This window comes from Candida theae (assembly GCF_024610275.1).
Source record: "Candida theae strain CBS 12239 chromosome Unknown scaffold79, whole genome shotgun sequence".
NCBI lineage: Eukaryota > Fungi > Ascomycota > Pichiomycetes > Serinales > Debaryomycetaceae > Lodderomyces > Lodderomyces theae.
In genome coordinates, this window is record NW_026261342.1 from 14,867 (window position 1) to 29,883 (window position 15,017).

Here is a 15,017-nt window from a genome sequence, read left to right on the forward strand (position 1 = left end):
TTTTTTTTTTTTCTTTTTTTTTGGTATGAAGAGAGTTGGTACCCGTAATCCAAGGAGTCGAAGCCACCTTGAGTGAGATAAGAGCAAAAGTGGCGGTTATAGAAAGCTGTTTAAGAAGGTGCAATGGAACAAGCCCAAAAAGGTGACGCGTGTTTCCTTTTTGAAGACTTTCTAAGTTCAAGTTTTCCATAACATGTGTATAAAGCACTCCATGGTTGCAAAAATTTATCCACAGAAATCATTTGTATTAAAAATGCTCAAGATTACAATAAATTTTTAGCTATAGGACCCTAGTCTCTTTGTTCCTGAATTGCTTCCCAACACATAGCATTACGCCATGCCTACCTTGCGCTTCACTTTTCGAAAGTCTCACATCACTACTCAGACACCTTGGGTTCAATATTGCTGGTGCTTGTGCTTGCCCCTTGTCAACTTCTGCATTCAACTCTACACATTCTACGCAATTTTGTTATCTTGTTTATACACTCGGGTCACGCTCAGCAATCAAAAAGTTTGGCATGTTTTCATAAAGGAAGGTTCGATGGAAGACTTTCATTTTGTCTGCAACATCTCGGTCATATCCACAGGCTTGATTTGGGTGTACTTGTGGTTTGGGTCCAGTGTCAAAATCTTGGATGCGTACTACACAATCATGGCAGTTTCTTTGGTTCATTTTGGTGTTGTTTTGCTAGTACAGTTGAAAGGGCCCCTACTGAAAAGTTCTACAAGGTCCTTGGTCCGATTAGTATCCAACCCAAGATTCAGTATGGATGAAAAGCCAATCATCTCATTTTTGAAAAAAGACAATACCGGTATGTTTATATACACGGGTGTTTTGATTGATTCAAGAGTTAGCTGCTTCAAGGTGACATTGTTGGTCTACTATGCTGCGTTGAATCTAGTAGAGGCTGTCGGTCCTAGATCAAAAAGACGCTCCATCATTAGTACAGGATATTTTGTACTTGGAATTTTAGAGAATGTGGTTCTAGCTATCTTTTGGTACGAATCGTTCAAGTTATTGCAAATTAACAAAGCAATCTGTTATACATTAATGTATTTGTTGAGACTTGAAGAGTTGGGACCTACAAGAAAATCGTTAAAAGGATTGATATTGGTAACCAAGTTCTTGTACAAGAAATTTCATCGCAATGAACTCAACCAAGGGCCGCAAACTGCTGAAATCAGAACTACATCTTTGGGATTTGACCGCTATAGCGTCATCAGTGACGCAATTTAATATCTTCTATATAGTCTATCAAACAATCTAACTACTCAAATCCTCCTTGAGCTGGAGCAAAGTCTCCCACCCCGAAGTATCTTCCCAAACATCCTTCCCTTTCGACATTAAGGACCGTACTGTAGTCTTGGCTTTATACTTCCAGTCCCTACAAACCAAATCCCCTGCCCCGTGCTTGCCCGGCAACTCTCCCAAGGATTCAAAGGCCCCTACCAAGTCTGCACAAGCATCGACCACTTCGTTCCAGACCTCTTCGTTAACTTCAAGATCTGGATTGTAAAGTAGTGCCCTGTATGCCTTTTCATGACAATCTAATGCCGACCATGGCCGTTTCCTCCATAGTTCAACTCGAGCTACAATCCTCCAACAACGAGCAGAAGATGTGATCAAGGTTGGCAAGGTTTCGCAAATGAGCTGAATACAAGAGCGTTGAAAGTGGCTCAAACTTTGTCCCTCATGCGGAAACTCAGACGAAATAAGAATTTCGCTCAATCTCTCCAAAACAGGTATATCAATCACGCTATCTCCTTCCTCTTTTCTAATCGATAGAAGCTCGCGGTACGCAATCAACACATCGTTCCACTCGTTGAGCTGCATTGCAACATTCATGTAATTTTCATACACTTTCCACGACTTTCGATCACCACTGCTTCGTACAGCCTTTTGCAAAGCATTGAATGCTGGCTTGACTTTGTCAAGCTTCAAAAGTGCCGATGCCAAGTTTGACCAAGCATACGAATTGCTATCATCCAATGAGACACATCTTGTAAACGCTTCTGAAGCAAGTTCAAATTGCCCCGACTCTAACCCACAGCATCCATAAAAAAACCAATTCTCATAATTCAATGGGTTTACATGTAAACAATCATACATGTGAGAGATTGCCAACTCCAAATTTTTGGAAAGACCTGATTCTGGAGGCGGCGAATAGTAGTATCTTGATAAGGAAGCCTTTGCTTTTGCATAGTGGCCAACTTGCCAAGCTTTTTCCCACAACCGCGGATCTTGCTTAAGATCCCCCAAAACAGAGACTGCTCTTGCATCCTCCGGATGCTCTTTGATTCTACCAATCAAAATTTTCTCCGCCTCTTGCTCACGGCCAATAGCCGCATAACACAAGGCAGCCTCAACTTGCAATTGAAGCCTCTCATAAATATCAAGTGCCGATTTAATAACACCAAGCGACATGTACTTTTCTGCAAGTTTGGCATCTAGTGACCACTGTGGTAGCAACGGCAACTGATGAATGAATCTCAATCTCAGACTTGCAACAGAGTCTGGGCTGCTTTCTTCGGCTTGTGGCAAAAGACGGGTGGTGATTTTGATACCAATCTCCTCAATCAATGAAGTCATTTGCAAAATGCCTCTCTCTATGGTTCTAGATTTGCCTGTTTCCAAAAGAGACCTTTCCCAAAGTGCTCTAGAGTACAAGAGCCAGTTTCCACCATCGGAATCGGAATAAAGGATTCGTCCAACTAATGCCAACAACTCATCTTCAACTAGAGCATCATTTGATGGCGTAGTCTGCTTGATAACAACGAGCCTCAAGAGTATCTGGAGCATATCTATATTGTTCAATGCAGGTTGTTTATTGGGATCAAGTGCTTTAAGATCTGCTGGTATGTCGTCAACCGTCATCGCCAATGGGATGAGTCTACTTTCAGCGAGATCGTCAGTAATGAGTTCTGGGTCCAACTTTATCCTCTTGGATTCGTTCTCCACCTCCATATCCAAATTCTCCAAAGATTCAAACTGTGGTCTCTCAAGTAATAGTTCCGAATCAAGCTTGTAGTTTTCCAAGGTCTGGCCGTCATTATAATCTGCATCGTACAACGTGTTTTCACTGCTTTTGGCCAAGACAATTAAATTGGATGTATGGAATTGTTGATACTTTGTTCGTTTCGCTTTGGCACCGGAAAGAAGCAATTGTAACCCGGTAATCTTGAGAGCCTTATTCAATGGTGCTATTGACGCATGCTCAGTTTGAGCGTGAATGTATACTCTTGCTTGCTCTAGCACGTATTGCACCAGGCCCAACATTTGAACGCCTTTTGGCGAATCCAGTAAAGGTAGAAGATGTCTCAACAAGTTTGCTCCCATTAAGACGCCACAAACTGACAGGATAATTCCCAGCGGTTCCGACAAGACCGATAAATGTACCTGCAAAACTCTTGACTTCCACCATGTAATAGAAGCCTTGAGAGGTTCGTCAATTTGCTGGCCAATAGCTCCGGCATGATCAATGATTTCCTTGGAGTTGTCGGCTACATTCCCCGACAATAATGAAGCTTCAATTGGTGTGTCAGTCAACCCCTCAAACATCAACTCCGCAAGGATCAAGTAGATAGGATCTTGCATCAAGTCATAAGCCGGTTGTCCTTCCACATTGAGAATCTTGACTGCATCTGATTGCAATGTCTGCACATCCGAATTAGGGAAGAGCAATGTGTGAGCACCTGTCTTAATTGGTGGGCCGGTGAAGTTGGATTGTACGAAAAGTTGCAAGAACGTGATTGCGTAAATATGGGCATCAATTAATCCTTCCTCACCAAGAAGTATTTTGCTTGAGTCAATAATCGCTTGAGCAAAACCGCGAAGAGCTTCGACCAATGGCTTCTCTCCATACAGATGTAGTGCCTTTTGCGCTTCAGGGAGACTAGCAAGTTCCTTAAAATCGCTAATCTCAAGAAGCTCGACATAACGCGCTTCCAAAACAGCTTTGGTGAGTCTGTTCAATCGTTCATTTTCACCCGGCTGAAATACATCCAGCGGGACAAGTAATAGAAGCTGAATTAAAGTCGACTTAGTAGACTCCATGGTTTAGTGGCTGAGTACTCTCAAGGTGATTCAGTTTAACCTCTTGTTTTTTTATTTTTTTATTTTTTTTTTGGCTTTCCATGTTTGCCGATGCTCTGCGCAGAGAGAGAGAGAGAGAGAGAGAGAGAAGAGGGCTTACAAATTAATGCCGAAAATACATTCTATAACTAACAATATAATATATCTATAACTATGATCCAAAGAATGAATGGCGTTTCCTAGACTCTTGTAAGCTTTCAGACCGATTCAATTCACCAGACCTGCGGCCTCCTTTTGGCTTCTTCAATGAATTCCGAATCTTCATTCTACTCATGTCAGAACCATTATCAAGATTTTCATCATCTGAGGCAAAATCTATGACTTCTTCTTGTAGATGCAACTGGGCATGGTTAGAGGTAGACGATATGCGTTTCTTGAACACAGGTTTGTCTAATTTCAGAGAGGTTGCATTTTGCAGCTTTTGCTCTGGTTGTTTATCCCTTTTTTCGTCATTGTCATCCATATCAATCAAAGACAAGTGGGAGTTATTTTTCAGTGGCCCTATTGGCTTGTTCAACGCTGACTCGGAAGAAGACGTATTCGAGGAGGGGAGACCGATTTCGAGATCAATCAAATCCTTTTCGCGTTGCGAGAGGGGGTGGTGTGACGTATCTGAGCGTGCTGGTTGTTGTGTGTTGTGGTGCGCAAATTGCGGCATAGCTGACAATGTGGGAGACCTGACCTCGTTTGGAGATTTTGCACCTTTATGTGGAACAGCTTGAGGATCAACCCATGGCGTAGTATTAATATTGGAGACTGCGGTGAAGTGGTGGCCATCCGAAGGACTGGTGGCTGTTTGTGGTGTTGGATTGGACTCCTTGCCAATCCAAGGGTTATTGTTCTTATGAGTGTCAGGTTTTATGTAGTTTGCTGACTTTGTCGATGTGAAATGGACAGGCCGAGACATTTGACGCGCATCCATCCCCGTTGTCGAGGTCGCCATGTCGGTATTGTTTCTGGCGTTACTTGAGAATTGACCCGCGGGATCTGAAATGTATCCACTTTTGGCTTCTGTTAATTCGGGCCCGTGCACCTGAGAAAAACCTTCTGGCATTGAGTTCAGAGCTCCACTTGCAGCAAAAATGTCGTCAGCCAATTTTTCAGCTTCTGTTTCAATGTTTGCTGGCTGTGCATCCCGTGCATCAACTGAACTACTCTTCTGATTTGTTGGATTTTCTTTGACTGCCTCTCCATGTTTAGAACCGCTTGATCCCTTCGACACTTTTGACGAATCGCTAGTTGGCTTTTCAAGTCCCAAGTGTTCTAACGATGGATACCTTTCCTCTGCATCGCCAAGCTGGTCTAGTTCTGAAAACTCATCGCTCTCCTCCAGACTAAATCCCACGAGGGAATTTGGAGACACCAAAACATCCGCGTTGGACTCATCACGCTCGATGGATTTGGGATCGAGTTGATCGCCATGGACTGCCTGTGGAGCATTTTCAACTGGCACTGGCACTGTTTGTTGTAGTTGTGGTTGTGGTTGTTTTTGCGGTTGCAGTTTTTGCTGTTCAACAGGAGGAGCTGGCTCAGGCTGAACTTGGGGCAAAAATGGGTTATGGCCCTCAATTGGATCTCTCAAACGCTGCTGTTGAGCGTACAACTGCTTTTCATGTAGTGCTTCATTCTGCTTTTTTAGTTGATACTCTTGTAACGTTTCAAAGCTGTATGGTCCTAGATTGTAAAAATCCTTTAACCCAAGAGTCTCAAACTTTATGTTTGACAACTTGCAAATCAACACCAACACTTGGACAATGTTTGGACGATATAATGAGTTCTCCTGAAGCATTATGATAATCAAATTTTTCAAGTCACCAGAAAACTGTGGCAATGGAGGAAACAGAAACGAAGCATGCAAAATTGCTATATCGCCATTTGCTTCAAAGGGGGTTGTATAGTAACACAATTTGAAAAGAAAACATCCAAGAGCCCAAATGTCTGCTTTTTCATCAATGGGTTTTGCTCTGTAAAGATCAACCATTTCAGGTGCACGGTATTGAGGCGTTGTGTGGTAAAGTATATCGTGGCTTATGAGTTTGAACTGCTGCAGATCCCGAGGAGGCGCGACTGGAACCGATGTTGAGCCAAAATCGCAAAGTTTAAAGCTTCCTTGTTTGTTAATCAAAACGTTTTCAATCTTGATATCGCGATGGATCAATTGTGTTCTGTGCATTTCGTAGACACCTTGGCAAACGTCCAACATGATCCTGAGAATTTCTGCTTCATTCAATTTGACCTTGATTCTTGCATTCATAAAGTCTAGCAAGGATCCTCCGGGGCAAAGTTCCATTAGAACCAAGACTTGGTAATTGACGTTGTCTAGTCTTTCGGCATGAGAGTCATAATACGAAACAATACTCCGAGCGTTTCGTAAACACTTCATTACTTCCACCTCCTTTCTCAACTGATCTAAGCCATTCTTATCGGGAACTATAACTCTCTTTAAGCAAGCTGTCTTGGTCTCATTCTCTGGATAGTTTATGTTTACTTCGTAAATGTGAGCAAACCCGCCTTCCGATATATACTTGACAATGGTGACCTGGTGCTTTCCTACTTGCAATTTGGTTCCGCCTTGAAGCTTTGGTATATTAGCAATGTTCATTTGGGTGAGACTGGTTGGATGGATTTGCACTTAAATGAATGTTAGAAGAGGGGGGAGGAAAGACGTAAGGCGTAAGCTCGGCGTAGAAGACAAGTGACCAACTGAATCGCTTTCAGAAATCTAAATTTAAAGATTCGCGGGTTTTAATTTGTGTGTGTGGGTGTTTTTTTGATGTGTGCGTGCGGATCGAAATTAGAGAGAGATTCCCAAGTAAAATGCATGTATATTTACACCAACTACTACTAGTACTAGTACTCAAACTCTTCCTTTTGAAGATCCTGCATCTCACCGAATGTGAATGGGATAAACGTTTTCTCCAAACCCGAGGAATCTTTAACTAATTGACACATCTTGTGATCAACGTATTCTTTTAAAAATGTCCTAAACGTAACCTCGTTTGATACAATGAACTCATCCAAACATTGGTTGTATAGTGCTTTCAAATCGACACCAAACTTGACTGTACCTTTCAAGCCTAAGCCTTTTCCGGAAGCGATGTTCTCCATGTTACTTAGCTGATCAGTGAGTAAAATTTTGTACAATTGACGGTGATTATCAGTCAACGATCTCAAAACGAATTTGGCCCCTAAACTGCCAATATATTGCTTAGATTTGCCCATGCTCAAGACATCCTTGAATGATGTCTCAACCGAGTATGTGTGGTACGTAGTCAAGTCATGCCATATCAAGTTCATACTCTTGGCTTTGGACAGATCCCAAAGAAGCGGAGCATTGATATGGTCAATGGATGATAACACCCAAACCTCGGGGATACCCATTAGCTGAGCAAAGAGTCCTTGTATTTTATCCGTCCTGAAAGCCTCCCCATCAAGATTATGCACCACCAATAGCAACTTTGGTCGAAGAATCTCACCAATGGACACGGGCACCCTATTCTTTTCCATCTGATCAACTAGAAATGGAACAGTTTCCGATACGTGTTTTGGAAATTTGTTCTCCTCTTCAGGTAAAAGCACCGACGCAATTTGAAGAGCAATTGCTTTGAAATCAACATTAGGATTGAATCCATTAACAATCAATGCCTTTGGCGGAAGTCCACCGTATATTGCGTCCCACCAACTGCCAAAATAGTCCTCGGCAAAATCATTTAGCACGCTCAATTTTGATCCCACACCGTAAAATATTAGGTTGTAGTTTTGGCTCAACTCAAAACACCACTGGTTGTACAACTTTTTGTGAAGATTGAAGAGTTTATCTTTTTGGTTTTGGCATATTCGTTCACTCTGCTGGATTGCATTGTTAAACTCTGCTTCGCTAACTCGAGGAGCAGCTGCGATTAAGGACTTTGAGTTGATTCTAAACCTCCTATGAAGTTGCTCAAAGTACCCTTCTGGACCCTCCATCGAGAACACTTTCTCATCCAATAGTCTCTCTTGGTTAACCCTAGATGGGTCTCTTCCGTTGAAATATCTTTCCAAGTACAAGCCGTCATCTATATGTCCATTAGAGTCCAATTTAGGCACCGGTAAAGGTTCAAATTTCTCCTTTCCACCCAGTTTATCGCCCTTTTTAACATTGAGCCCACTCACTATGGGTACTCTGGTCCGATCTGAGTACTGGCTAATCAATAAGTTTGCAAATGATTTTTTGGCTACTTTTTGTGCAACAGGTGGAAGTGGAGGTAGTGGCGGTGTGGGCTCCACACTAACGGGATAATTTCGATCAAAGAGCTCGTCATCCTGGTGGAAAATGCTTTTCACTTTTTCAGCCACATTTTGACGTCTCCCCCGTTTTTGTCTGATGTTTGATCTCAGCTTGTCTTTTCTGGAGTATGCCTCCTCCGGCTCCGATTCCTCACGTTCGGAATCTTCTTCTTTCTCCTCATGCAGAACCTCGGAATCGGAGACAAAAGTATCGTCGTCATCAAGATCATCCTCAAGGTATCTCTTTTGAATCCGCCTACCCTTCCTGGTGACAGTGGTCAAGTCTAGTTCAAGCTCGACGTCGCTCCCATAATTCCTATATGAATCCTCTTCAATCGATTCCTTTCTCGACAGTCGTATAATACTCTCAGCCAAAGCCCTATCCTGTTTATCAAGAAAGTCGTCAGAGTCTAGCTCATCGTTCATCAATTTATCGTATAATGTGTAGTGCGCTTTCTTTCTCGCAGACATGTCCAAGTCTACAACGCTCCTCTTTTCCGGAGACCGCAAACCGGCACGGCCATTAGGTGTTCTTGCCGGAGATAGACTTGGCAATCGAGTACATGTAATCAATGAATCAATCAATTCCTTTCTCTTCGAAGGTGATCTAGTAGGGGTGCCGATTGACATTGATACTGTAGAGACGTGAAAAAACAGAGTTCATTTTCTATTTTTTATTTTTTATTTTTTGTTCCTCTTCGGAAGATCTTGTTTTAGTTGCATTACCGCCCCCCCATCTCAACACGAGTCCGTCATGCTCACGTTCTGCCCCCATTGTTCGAATATGCTTATGATAGCGCCTGGTGATGACAATATTAATCGATATTATTGCTCAACTTGTCCTTACGAATTCAAGATCACAGGTTTGCTGATGTATGACCGAAAAAACTTGCCCAGAAAAGAGGTTGATGATGTTTTGGGTGGAGAGGGTACCTGGGACAACGTTGACCAGACGGCGGCCCAGTGTCCAATTGATACTTGTGGTGGAGACAAGGCATACTTTTTCCAACTACAAATTAGAAGCGCGGATGAACCCATGACTACATTCTACAAATGTGTCAAGTGCGGACACAGATGGAAAGAAAACTAGCTGACTCTATTTACGTGTTTTTCTTTTCTTTTTTTTTTGGTGACAGATCTAAGACTGAAGGAGTTCCATGATCTTCGATCTGAGCGAATGGTATTTGATATTTGGGAAATTTTGCGATGGTTGAGACCCGGCGATAGGAAGTTGCATTCAGGCATTGCTTGGTTTTCTGAGAACGATTTTTCAAATACACAACTCGAAGCAACAACAGAGTTGTTTGTTGTTGCCAGGGAGTCCGAGTCGTAATCAGTCGAGCACGCAGACTCCGTATCAGTGTCTAGGTCAACTTTGCAATTGTATCTCTCATGAACTGCGGAAACAATGAGATTGAGGTCTTTGCTTTTATGGTAATCAATAACTTGCTTATACTTTTCCTCTCCCCTGCCTGCTATAATTGATTGTAGTTTGAGATCTTGAGTGCACAATTCTTGCTCTGGCTTGCTCTGACTCCACTGCATTTGACCCTTGAATGCTTTTGGCTCGGTAATGAAATTTTTGACAAAACTGACTTCTTCTGCACACTGTTCAAAAGACCATCGGTTTATTGTGGATACAGGACGCTCCAAAAGTATGCGTGGTGGCTGCCCAAACTTTCGAAAGTTTTCAACATCAAACAAATGTTCGGAAGACGAACAAACTTGGCCAAATACTCGACCTACTGTAAACCCACCCAACCACGACTCTTTTGTTGAAACGCACGGAAACACCAGTTTTGGTTTGAATAGCCTGACAAATTCAATTGACTCTTGATACGACGAATGGCGAGAAAACATGACCAAGAGATTAGTTGGTAGTAGCTCTTTCCCATCAAGCGGGAGGAGCCAAGTCTTGTCGTCGTATGAATAAATCTGATGTCCTGAGCTCAGAACCCGAAGCAAGGTGAGACTTGACGTATCAATATCACAAAGTCTTTTCGGAAGACAGAAACCGGCATAGTCCACGATATTAAAGTCGATGCAGTGTTTGATGGTGATCATAAGTGGGACATCTTTGTACAAATTTCCAACGTTGAAAGTCATAGGTCCTGTGAGCTTGGGGGTGGGCTGCTGGCCTTTGTTTGTATTTAGCAACCGTACGCGCTCAAGTATGGAAGAATCGGCGTCTAGGGTTCCATTGAAATGGTCTAGAACCTGCAACCATATCTCCTCCGAACCAGACACTGCATCGAGGAATGAAAACTCAATCTCTCTGTCAACTGGGTAAAGCTTAAGAAACTCGATGAGAGCCATGATCCCCTCACTGTTGGGCATGATTGTGATATAAGGTTCCCTACGATACGAAAAAGTTGTATCCAAGTAGATTTGGTCGAGTTGTTTCAATCCTGTAATGTACGGGAATAAAAACCTGTTTTTGACGAGTGAGGAGACCCACCATTTCTCCGCTCTTATGTCACCAGTTGCAAGACACGATACACCACTGGTGGCACACTCAAATAAAAACATTGATGAACCGGGACAATGATAGCTCTCCAACATAGTAACTTTCACCGGTGAACGGAAAGTTTGTACTTCAAATGGTTCATTGTATTGCTTCACAATCAAGTACCGTAATTTTTCACTATATCGGCTATCTAGGGCTACGATATCCCTAGTTAACTGGGAACAGTACACGCGACCGCAAAATGAATTCGCCAAAAGACCATTTAAATGATCCAGATGGCTATGCGTTAAAAAGTACACTTCACCTTTGTAGCTGAAACTGTCAACATAGATTCCCGGTATTTCTCGAATTTCACCGTCAAATGTGTTACCCAGTGGTGCCATATTTAATCTTGCAGCCAAAGATCAACGCGTTGCACAATTCCTCTCGTTCTCTTTTTTTTTTCTCTATTATTATTTTGCGGCTTTTGTCATACACTTTTTTTCCAGGAAATTAGCAGCGGATAGGGAGAATCAGTGCGATAGTTTAGTTGAGATTCAATTGTTTTATTTGTTTTAGTGAATCCTGCATTTCATGTATGGCTTCTAAGGTATTTATTGTTCTTCAAAATTGTATACAGTTAGATAAGTAGAACTGGGAAGCTAATGATGATAGAGAATGCGCAATTTGTAACGCCACCACACACTTAAAGAATCTATACTACACCGGGAATAGAAATATCCGGGAGTAGTGATAAAGAGCAATATGCCCCACCCCCGGGGGTGGATTAGACATGAAAGAGTCGGGGAAATGGAAGTGCAACTGGTGACTTGAGGGATCACCTTTTTCACTGCGGAGTTGAGGTCCCGCATGGCAACAATTTGCTATTTTTTTTGATTTTTTTTGATTTTGAGCCAGCAACGATAGCCAATTAGTGGGTTTTGTGGTTTTTGTTTGTGTTACCAGTAATTGAAAGCCTACTGGGGGCAATTTTAAGAGGTTTTGGAAATAGAGGGAGGTTTTGGAGGGAAAAAACGCGAAATTCTGAGTGGTATAATCATTACATGAGCATGCCGTAGAATTCTGCACGACTATATTGTTTGTATAGCGGGTCCCATTGCACAATGAATCGATTCGTGATAGGCATGATCAACCTACCACTAAGACTCAACCTCTTGACTCTGGCCAAACTCTCAATGTAGATGATCTTTGTGTGGTTGAGACCCAACAATTTGAACACAAATAGCATGTAAGCAATAGAAATGCATGTACCTGGTCCATTCAATAAGATAACGTCGGGAGAATGTCGCACGAGTTTTACCGCAGCAACAAATATGGAGAAGATGGTTGTTGGGATAGATGAGAAATACGGCTGGCCCACAGTTCTCGCTCTGGGGATTTGTATGTAACTCCCGTTGCCATTGTTGTAATGTTCTCTTTCTTCCAGTTGAGCTCGATGAAGTGATACAGTATCTCCTGATGAATAAATCCAAGTTCTTTTGATGTTGTGCAAGTCCAATTTGAATACAAGTTTCATCATTTCACCGGTGTGTCCACCAGAGCCCAAAAATATCGACACATGTTTTCCTGTGAGGTGCTTGAGTGATTTTCTCTGGTTGATGTGTTTGGGTAATTGAATAAATGGTGCAGTGCGGAGAACTCGCAAAAGGATGAGCAAGATGGGGATGCACACAGTCACCACCAACGCACAGAAATAGGACTCCAATTGCATTGGATAGAGGGGTGTTACCGTTTTAAATTTTTTATTTTTATTTTTATTTATTTTTATATTTTTTTTACGCGCATTTATTAAAACTCTACTTGATATCTTTCTCAGCCAACTGCTTCATCACTTTATTCACCAAGGCACTTAGTTGCCTCTTGTCTTCGTTGGTTCTTGCCAACGGTTTCTGTTTACCAAAACAAACTCTCATGGGGTAGTTGCTCAATTCCAACAATCCCGCAGTTTTTCTATTCCTATTCAATCCATTTGAGTTTACCGATTCTGCAAACTTTTCAGCAGAAACTCTATCCTGGAAGGTAATGAATCCACATCGCGAGTCGTGATTTAACACAAGACTTTGTACCTTGCCGTGTTCCGAGCAATACTTGGAAAGTAAATACTGAGGAAGATCCGAAGGAAAACCAAAAACAAAGAATGTAGCCAATCCCGGATATTTTCCCGGATCCAACAGGTTCCCAAAGGGTAGTTTCTTCGCCAATTTCGAAATCGGCACGTCTCGTTTGGTCTCAGCCGCGGTTGGCGTAGAGGCAGCTTCGTTATTGCTGAGCTTCTCAGCCAACCGGGCTAGTAGATCCTTGACTCTTTTGCCGTTTTGTGCATCTTCTAGGGACTTCTCCAACTTATCGGCTTCGATCGCCTTCACTTCTTTATTCGCCAGAGCTTTTAATAGAGAAATCTGCTCCAAACCAGCCATTTTCAATGCAGTATCCCGGAGGTCTGTCGGGATCCGGTAATCTCTATCTAGGAGGCAAACCTGACACGCATTCTTGCCTCGGGAGCAAGTGTAGCAGATAACGGTTTTCATTTGTTGCGATGATACCTTGTCGTTTCTCCAACGGTATACAGTGAAAGGGCGTGTACACTGCTTGCATGCCTCCCCATTCTCCTGCTTCACCATTTTGATGAATTTGTTATCTCCTAGACATGTTGAACAGACGAAGAAGCTGTCAGTGCTCATTGTTTGTGGTAGGTAAAACCGTGATGGAGTTTGGAAAGGTGGCGGTTGTTTTTTGGGCGCTACCGCAGAGTTTAACATCTTTCAAAGTCTACCATTACAAAGTTTACCATCTTTCATTTTACAAAGTCTACAATGGTCTTTCCTTCACAAATATTCCGTGTATTAAATCTAAATCTAAACTACTTCTTTTCGTCGGCTTTCTGTTCGGCTTCACCACCACCGATACCTCCTAAGATACCAGCAGCTATATGGCCCGCTCCTCCAAGATGTGCCTTGTCAGCGACTTTGTTTCCAACTAACGATCCAGCGACAGATGCGGCAATTCCTTCTGCTTCTTCTTTGTTTGGCATTGTAAAATCGTGTGAGTTAATTGGACATGGACGAATACTAAGAAGACCAAAGTGGGAAAATAGTCCTCTTTTATATACGACTCTCGAGATATTGTGGTCCTCAAAGATAACTGAAACTGAAATTGTGGGATTCCTGCATGTACTGGAAATTCAAGATTGCTATGCTATTGTGTGTGTGTGTGTGTGTGTGTGTGTGTTTTTTTTTTAAGAATACATGCATACCCGTCATCCATAGGCGTCACACTGAGGCTATAACAGAATAGGGCGAAAGCTTTCCAAGCCGCATAGTTACAACAGATTGTTCCTACCCACGTAATGCTTTTTTCGTGATGGCTACGTGCCCTCCCTTCCTTCCCTCCCCCACCACATCCGTGGCCACACCATCAAACCTGATAATTCCCGCACGACTTTTTTCACATCTTCTCGATCTTAAAAAAAAAAAAACAAAAAAAAAAAAACAGGTCCGTCTTACTCTAATTAACACCAATCAACCATGAATCAAGACATAAGTACGTCAAATCAGCAATTGAGCATTGTGGTTTGTACTAACTCAACCCAGCACAGCCCATAGAGCCATTCCTTAAAACTCTTTTGGCGTCATTGGATGCTCAATACAACAGCGCCGCTCAATCGTTCACCAATGTCGAATCTTATGCAACTCAATTTGGCTCCCCACTTAAGCGAGAGGCGGCAATAATTGTGAATGGAGTCCCTATTGTACCCTCACAGGCGGAAGATGCCAAACTACAGTTTCAAAAAAAATGGTTGGGTATGCCCAATTCGTCACACCAGTTGACAAGTTTCGATTGTCATTTGATACCTGGAACCAATACGTTTATCATTAATTTTGCAGCAAGAGTCAAGTTTGACCAAAGTGGGAAGACAAGGTTAGGTGAATCCGCTGACTTGATCCAAGAAAACTCCATAGTGAAAACTGCGAGACCGATTTGGGGCTCATGGTTTGGCGTGAACGGAAACCTTGTCATAGATAGCAATCTCAACGCGCCGGAAGTTATAAATAGCTTCGATTATAGATTTACATATGTTCCAAAGGATACAAATTTAACAGTATAATGTACAAATTAAGAAAAGAAAGTCTACTTAAGCAATAAGACCTTGTTGAGCTCTTCTTCTGTCTCTTTCTTCGGTAATGGACAATT

General features: G+C 42.3%; 8 protein-coding genes across 8 annotated transcripts; 2 read left to right on the top strand and 6 right to left on the bottom strand. All coding sequences in view use genetic code 12, as the record gives it.

The window, feature by feature from the left end:
• Positions 1 to 337: 337 nt before the first annotated feature.
• KGF57_000295 (uncharacterized protein) lies at positions 338 to 1,237 on the top strand (the record flags this gene model as incomplete). Its single annotated transcript, XM_051752315.1, has 1 exon — positions 338 to 1,237. One exon carries the CDS (start codon positions 338 to 340, stop codon positions 1,235 to 1,237), a length of 900 nt encoding a protein of 299 aa, XP_051611194.1.
• A 27-nt stretch (positions 1,238 to 1,264) lies between these two features.
• Positions 1,265 to 4,054, bottom strand: KGF57_000296 (tetratricopeptide repeat-containing protein; the record flags this gene model as incomplete). The annotated part of the gene is made up of 1 exon (XM_051752326.1): positions 1,265 to 4,054. One exon carries the CDS (start codon positions 4,052 to 4,054, stop codon positions 1,265 to 1,267), a length of 2,790 nt encoding a protein of 929 aa, XP_051611195.1.
• Positions 4,055 to 4,244: 190 nt separating this feature from the next.
• On the bottom strand, positions 4,245 to 6,695 carry AKL1 (serine/threonine protein kinase; the record flags this gene model as incomplete). Its single annotated transcript, XM_051752337.1, has 1 exon — positions 4,245 to 6,695. One exon carries the CDS (start codon positions 6,693 to 6,695, stop codon positions 4,245 to 4,247), a length of 2,451 nt encoding a protein of 816 aa, XP_051611196.1.
• A 248-nt stretch (positions 6,696 to 6,943) lies between these two features.
• KGF57_000298 (origin recognition complex subunit 2) lies at positions 6,944 to 8,989 on the bottom strand (the record flags this gene model as incomplete). The annotated part of the gene is made up of 1 exon (XM_051752348.1): positions 6,944 to 8,989. The coding sequence occupies one exon, from the start codon at positions 8,987 to 8,989 to the stop codon at positions 6,944 to 6,946; it is 2,046 nt and encodes a 681-aa protein (XP_051611197.1).
• Positions 8,990 to 9,445: 456 nt separating this feature from the next.
• PSO2 (Pso2p) lies at positions 9,446 to 11,209 on the bottom strand (the record flags this gene model as incomplete). The annotated part of the gene is made up of 2 exons (XM_051752359.1): positions 9,446 to 11,022; positions 11,131 to 11,209. The coding sequence occupies 2 exons, from the start codon at positions 11,207 to 11,209 to the stop codon at positions 9,446 to 9,448; spliced, it is 1,656 nt and encodes a 551-aa protein (XP_051611198.1).
• A 656-nt stretch (positions 11,210 to 11,865) lies between these two features.
• KGF57_000300 (N-acetylglucosaminyldiphosphodolichol N-acetylglucosaminyltransferase anchoring subunit) lies at positions 11,866 to 12,537 on the bottom strand (the record flags this gene model as incomplete). The annotated part of the gene is made up of 1 exon (XM_051752372.1): positions 11,866 to 12,537. The coding sequence occupies one exon, from the start codon at positions 12,535 to 12,537 to the stop codon at positions 11,866 to 11,868; it is 672 nt and encodes a 223-aa protein (XP_051611199.1).
• An 85-nt stretch (positions 12,538 to 12,622) lies between these two features.
• On the bottom strand, positions 12,623 to 13,857 carry KGF57_000301 (pre-mRNA-splicing factor SLT11; the record flags this gene model as incomplete). The annotated part of the gene is made up of 2 exons (XM_051752383.1): positions 12,623 to 13,209; positions 13,722 to 13,857. The coding sequence occupies 2 exons, from the start codon at positions 13,855 to 13,857 to the stop codon at positions 12,623 to 12,625; spliced, it is 723 nt and encodes a 240-aa protein (XP_051611200.1).
• A 493-nt stretch (positions 13,858 to 14,350) lies between these two features.
• On the top strand, positions 14,351 to 14,931 carry MTR2 (Mtr2p; the record flags this gene model as incomplete). Its single annotated transcript, XM_051752394.1, has 2 exons — positions 14,351 to 14,366; positions 14,429 to 14,931. 2 exons carry the CDS (start codon positions 14,351 to 14,353, stop codon positions 14,929 to 14,931), a joined length of 519 nt encoding a protein of 172 aa, XP_051611201.1.
• Between the last annotated feature and the right edge of the window lie 86 nt (positions 14,932 to 15,017).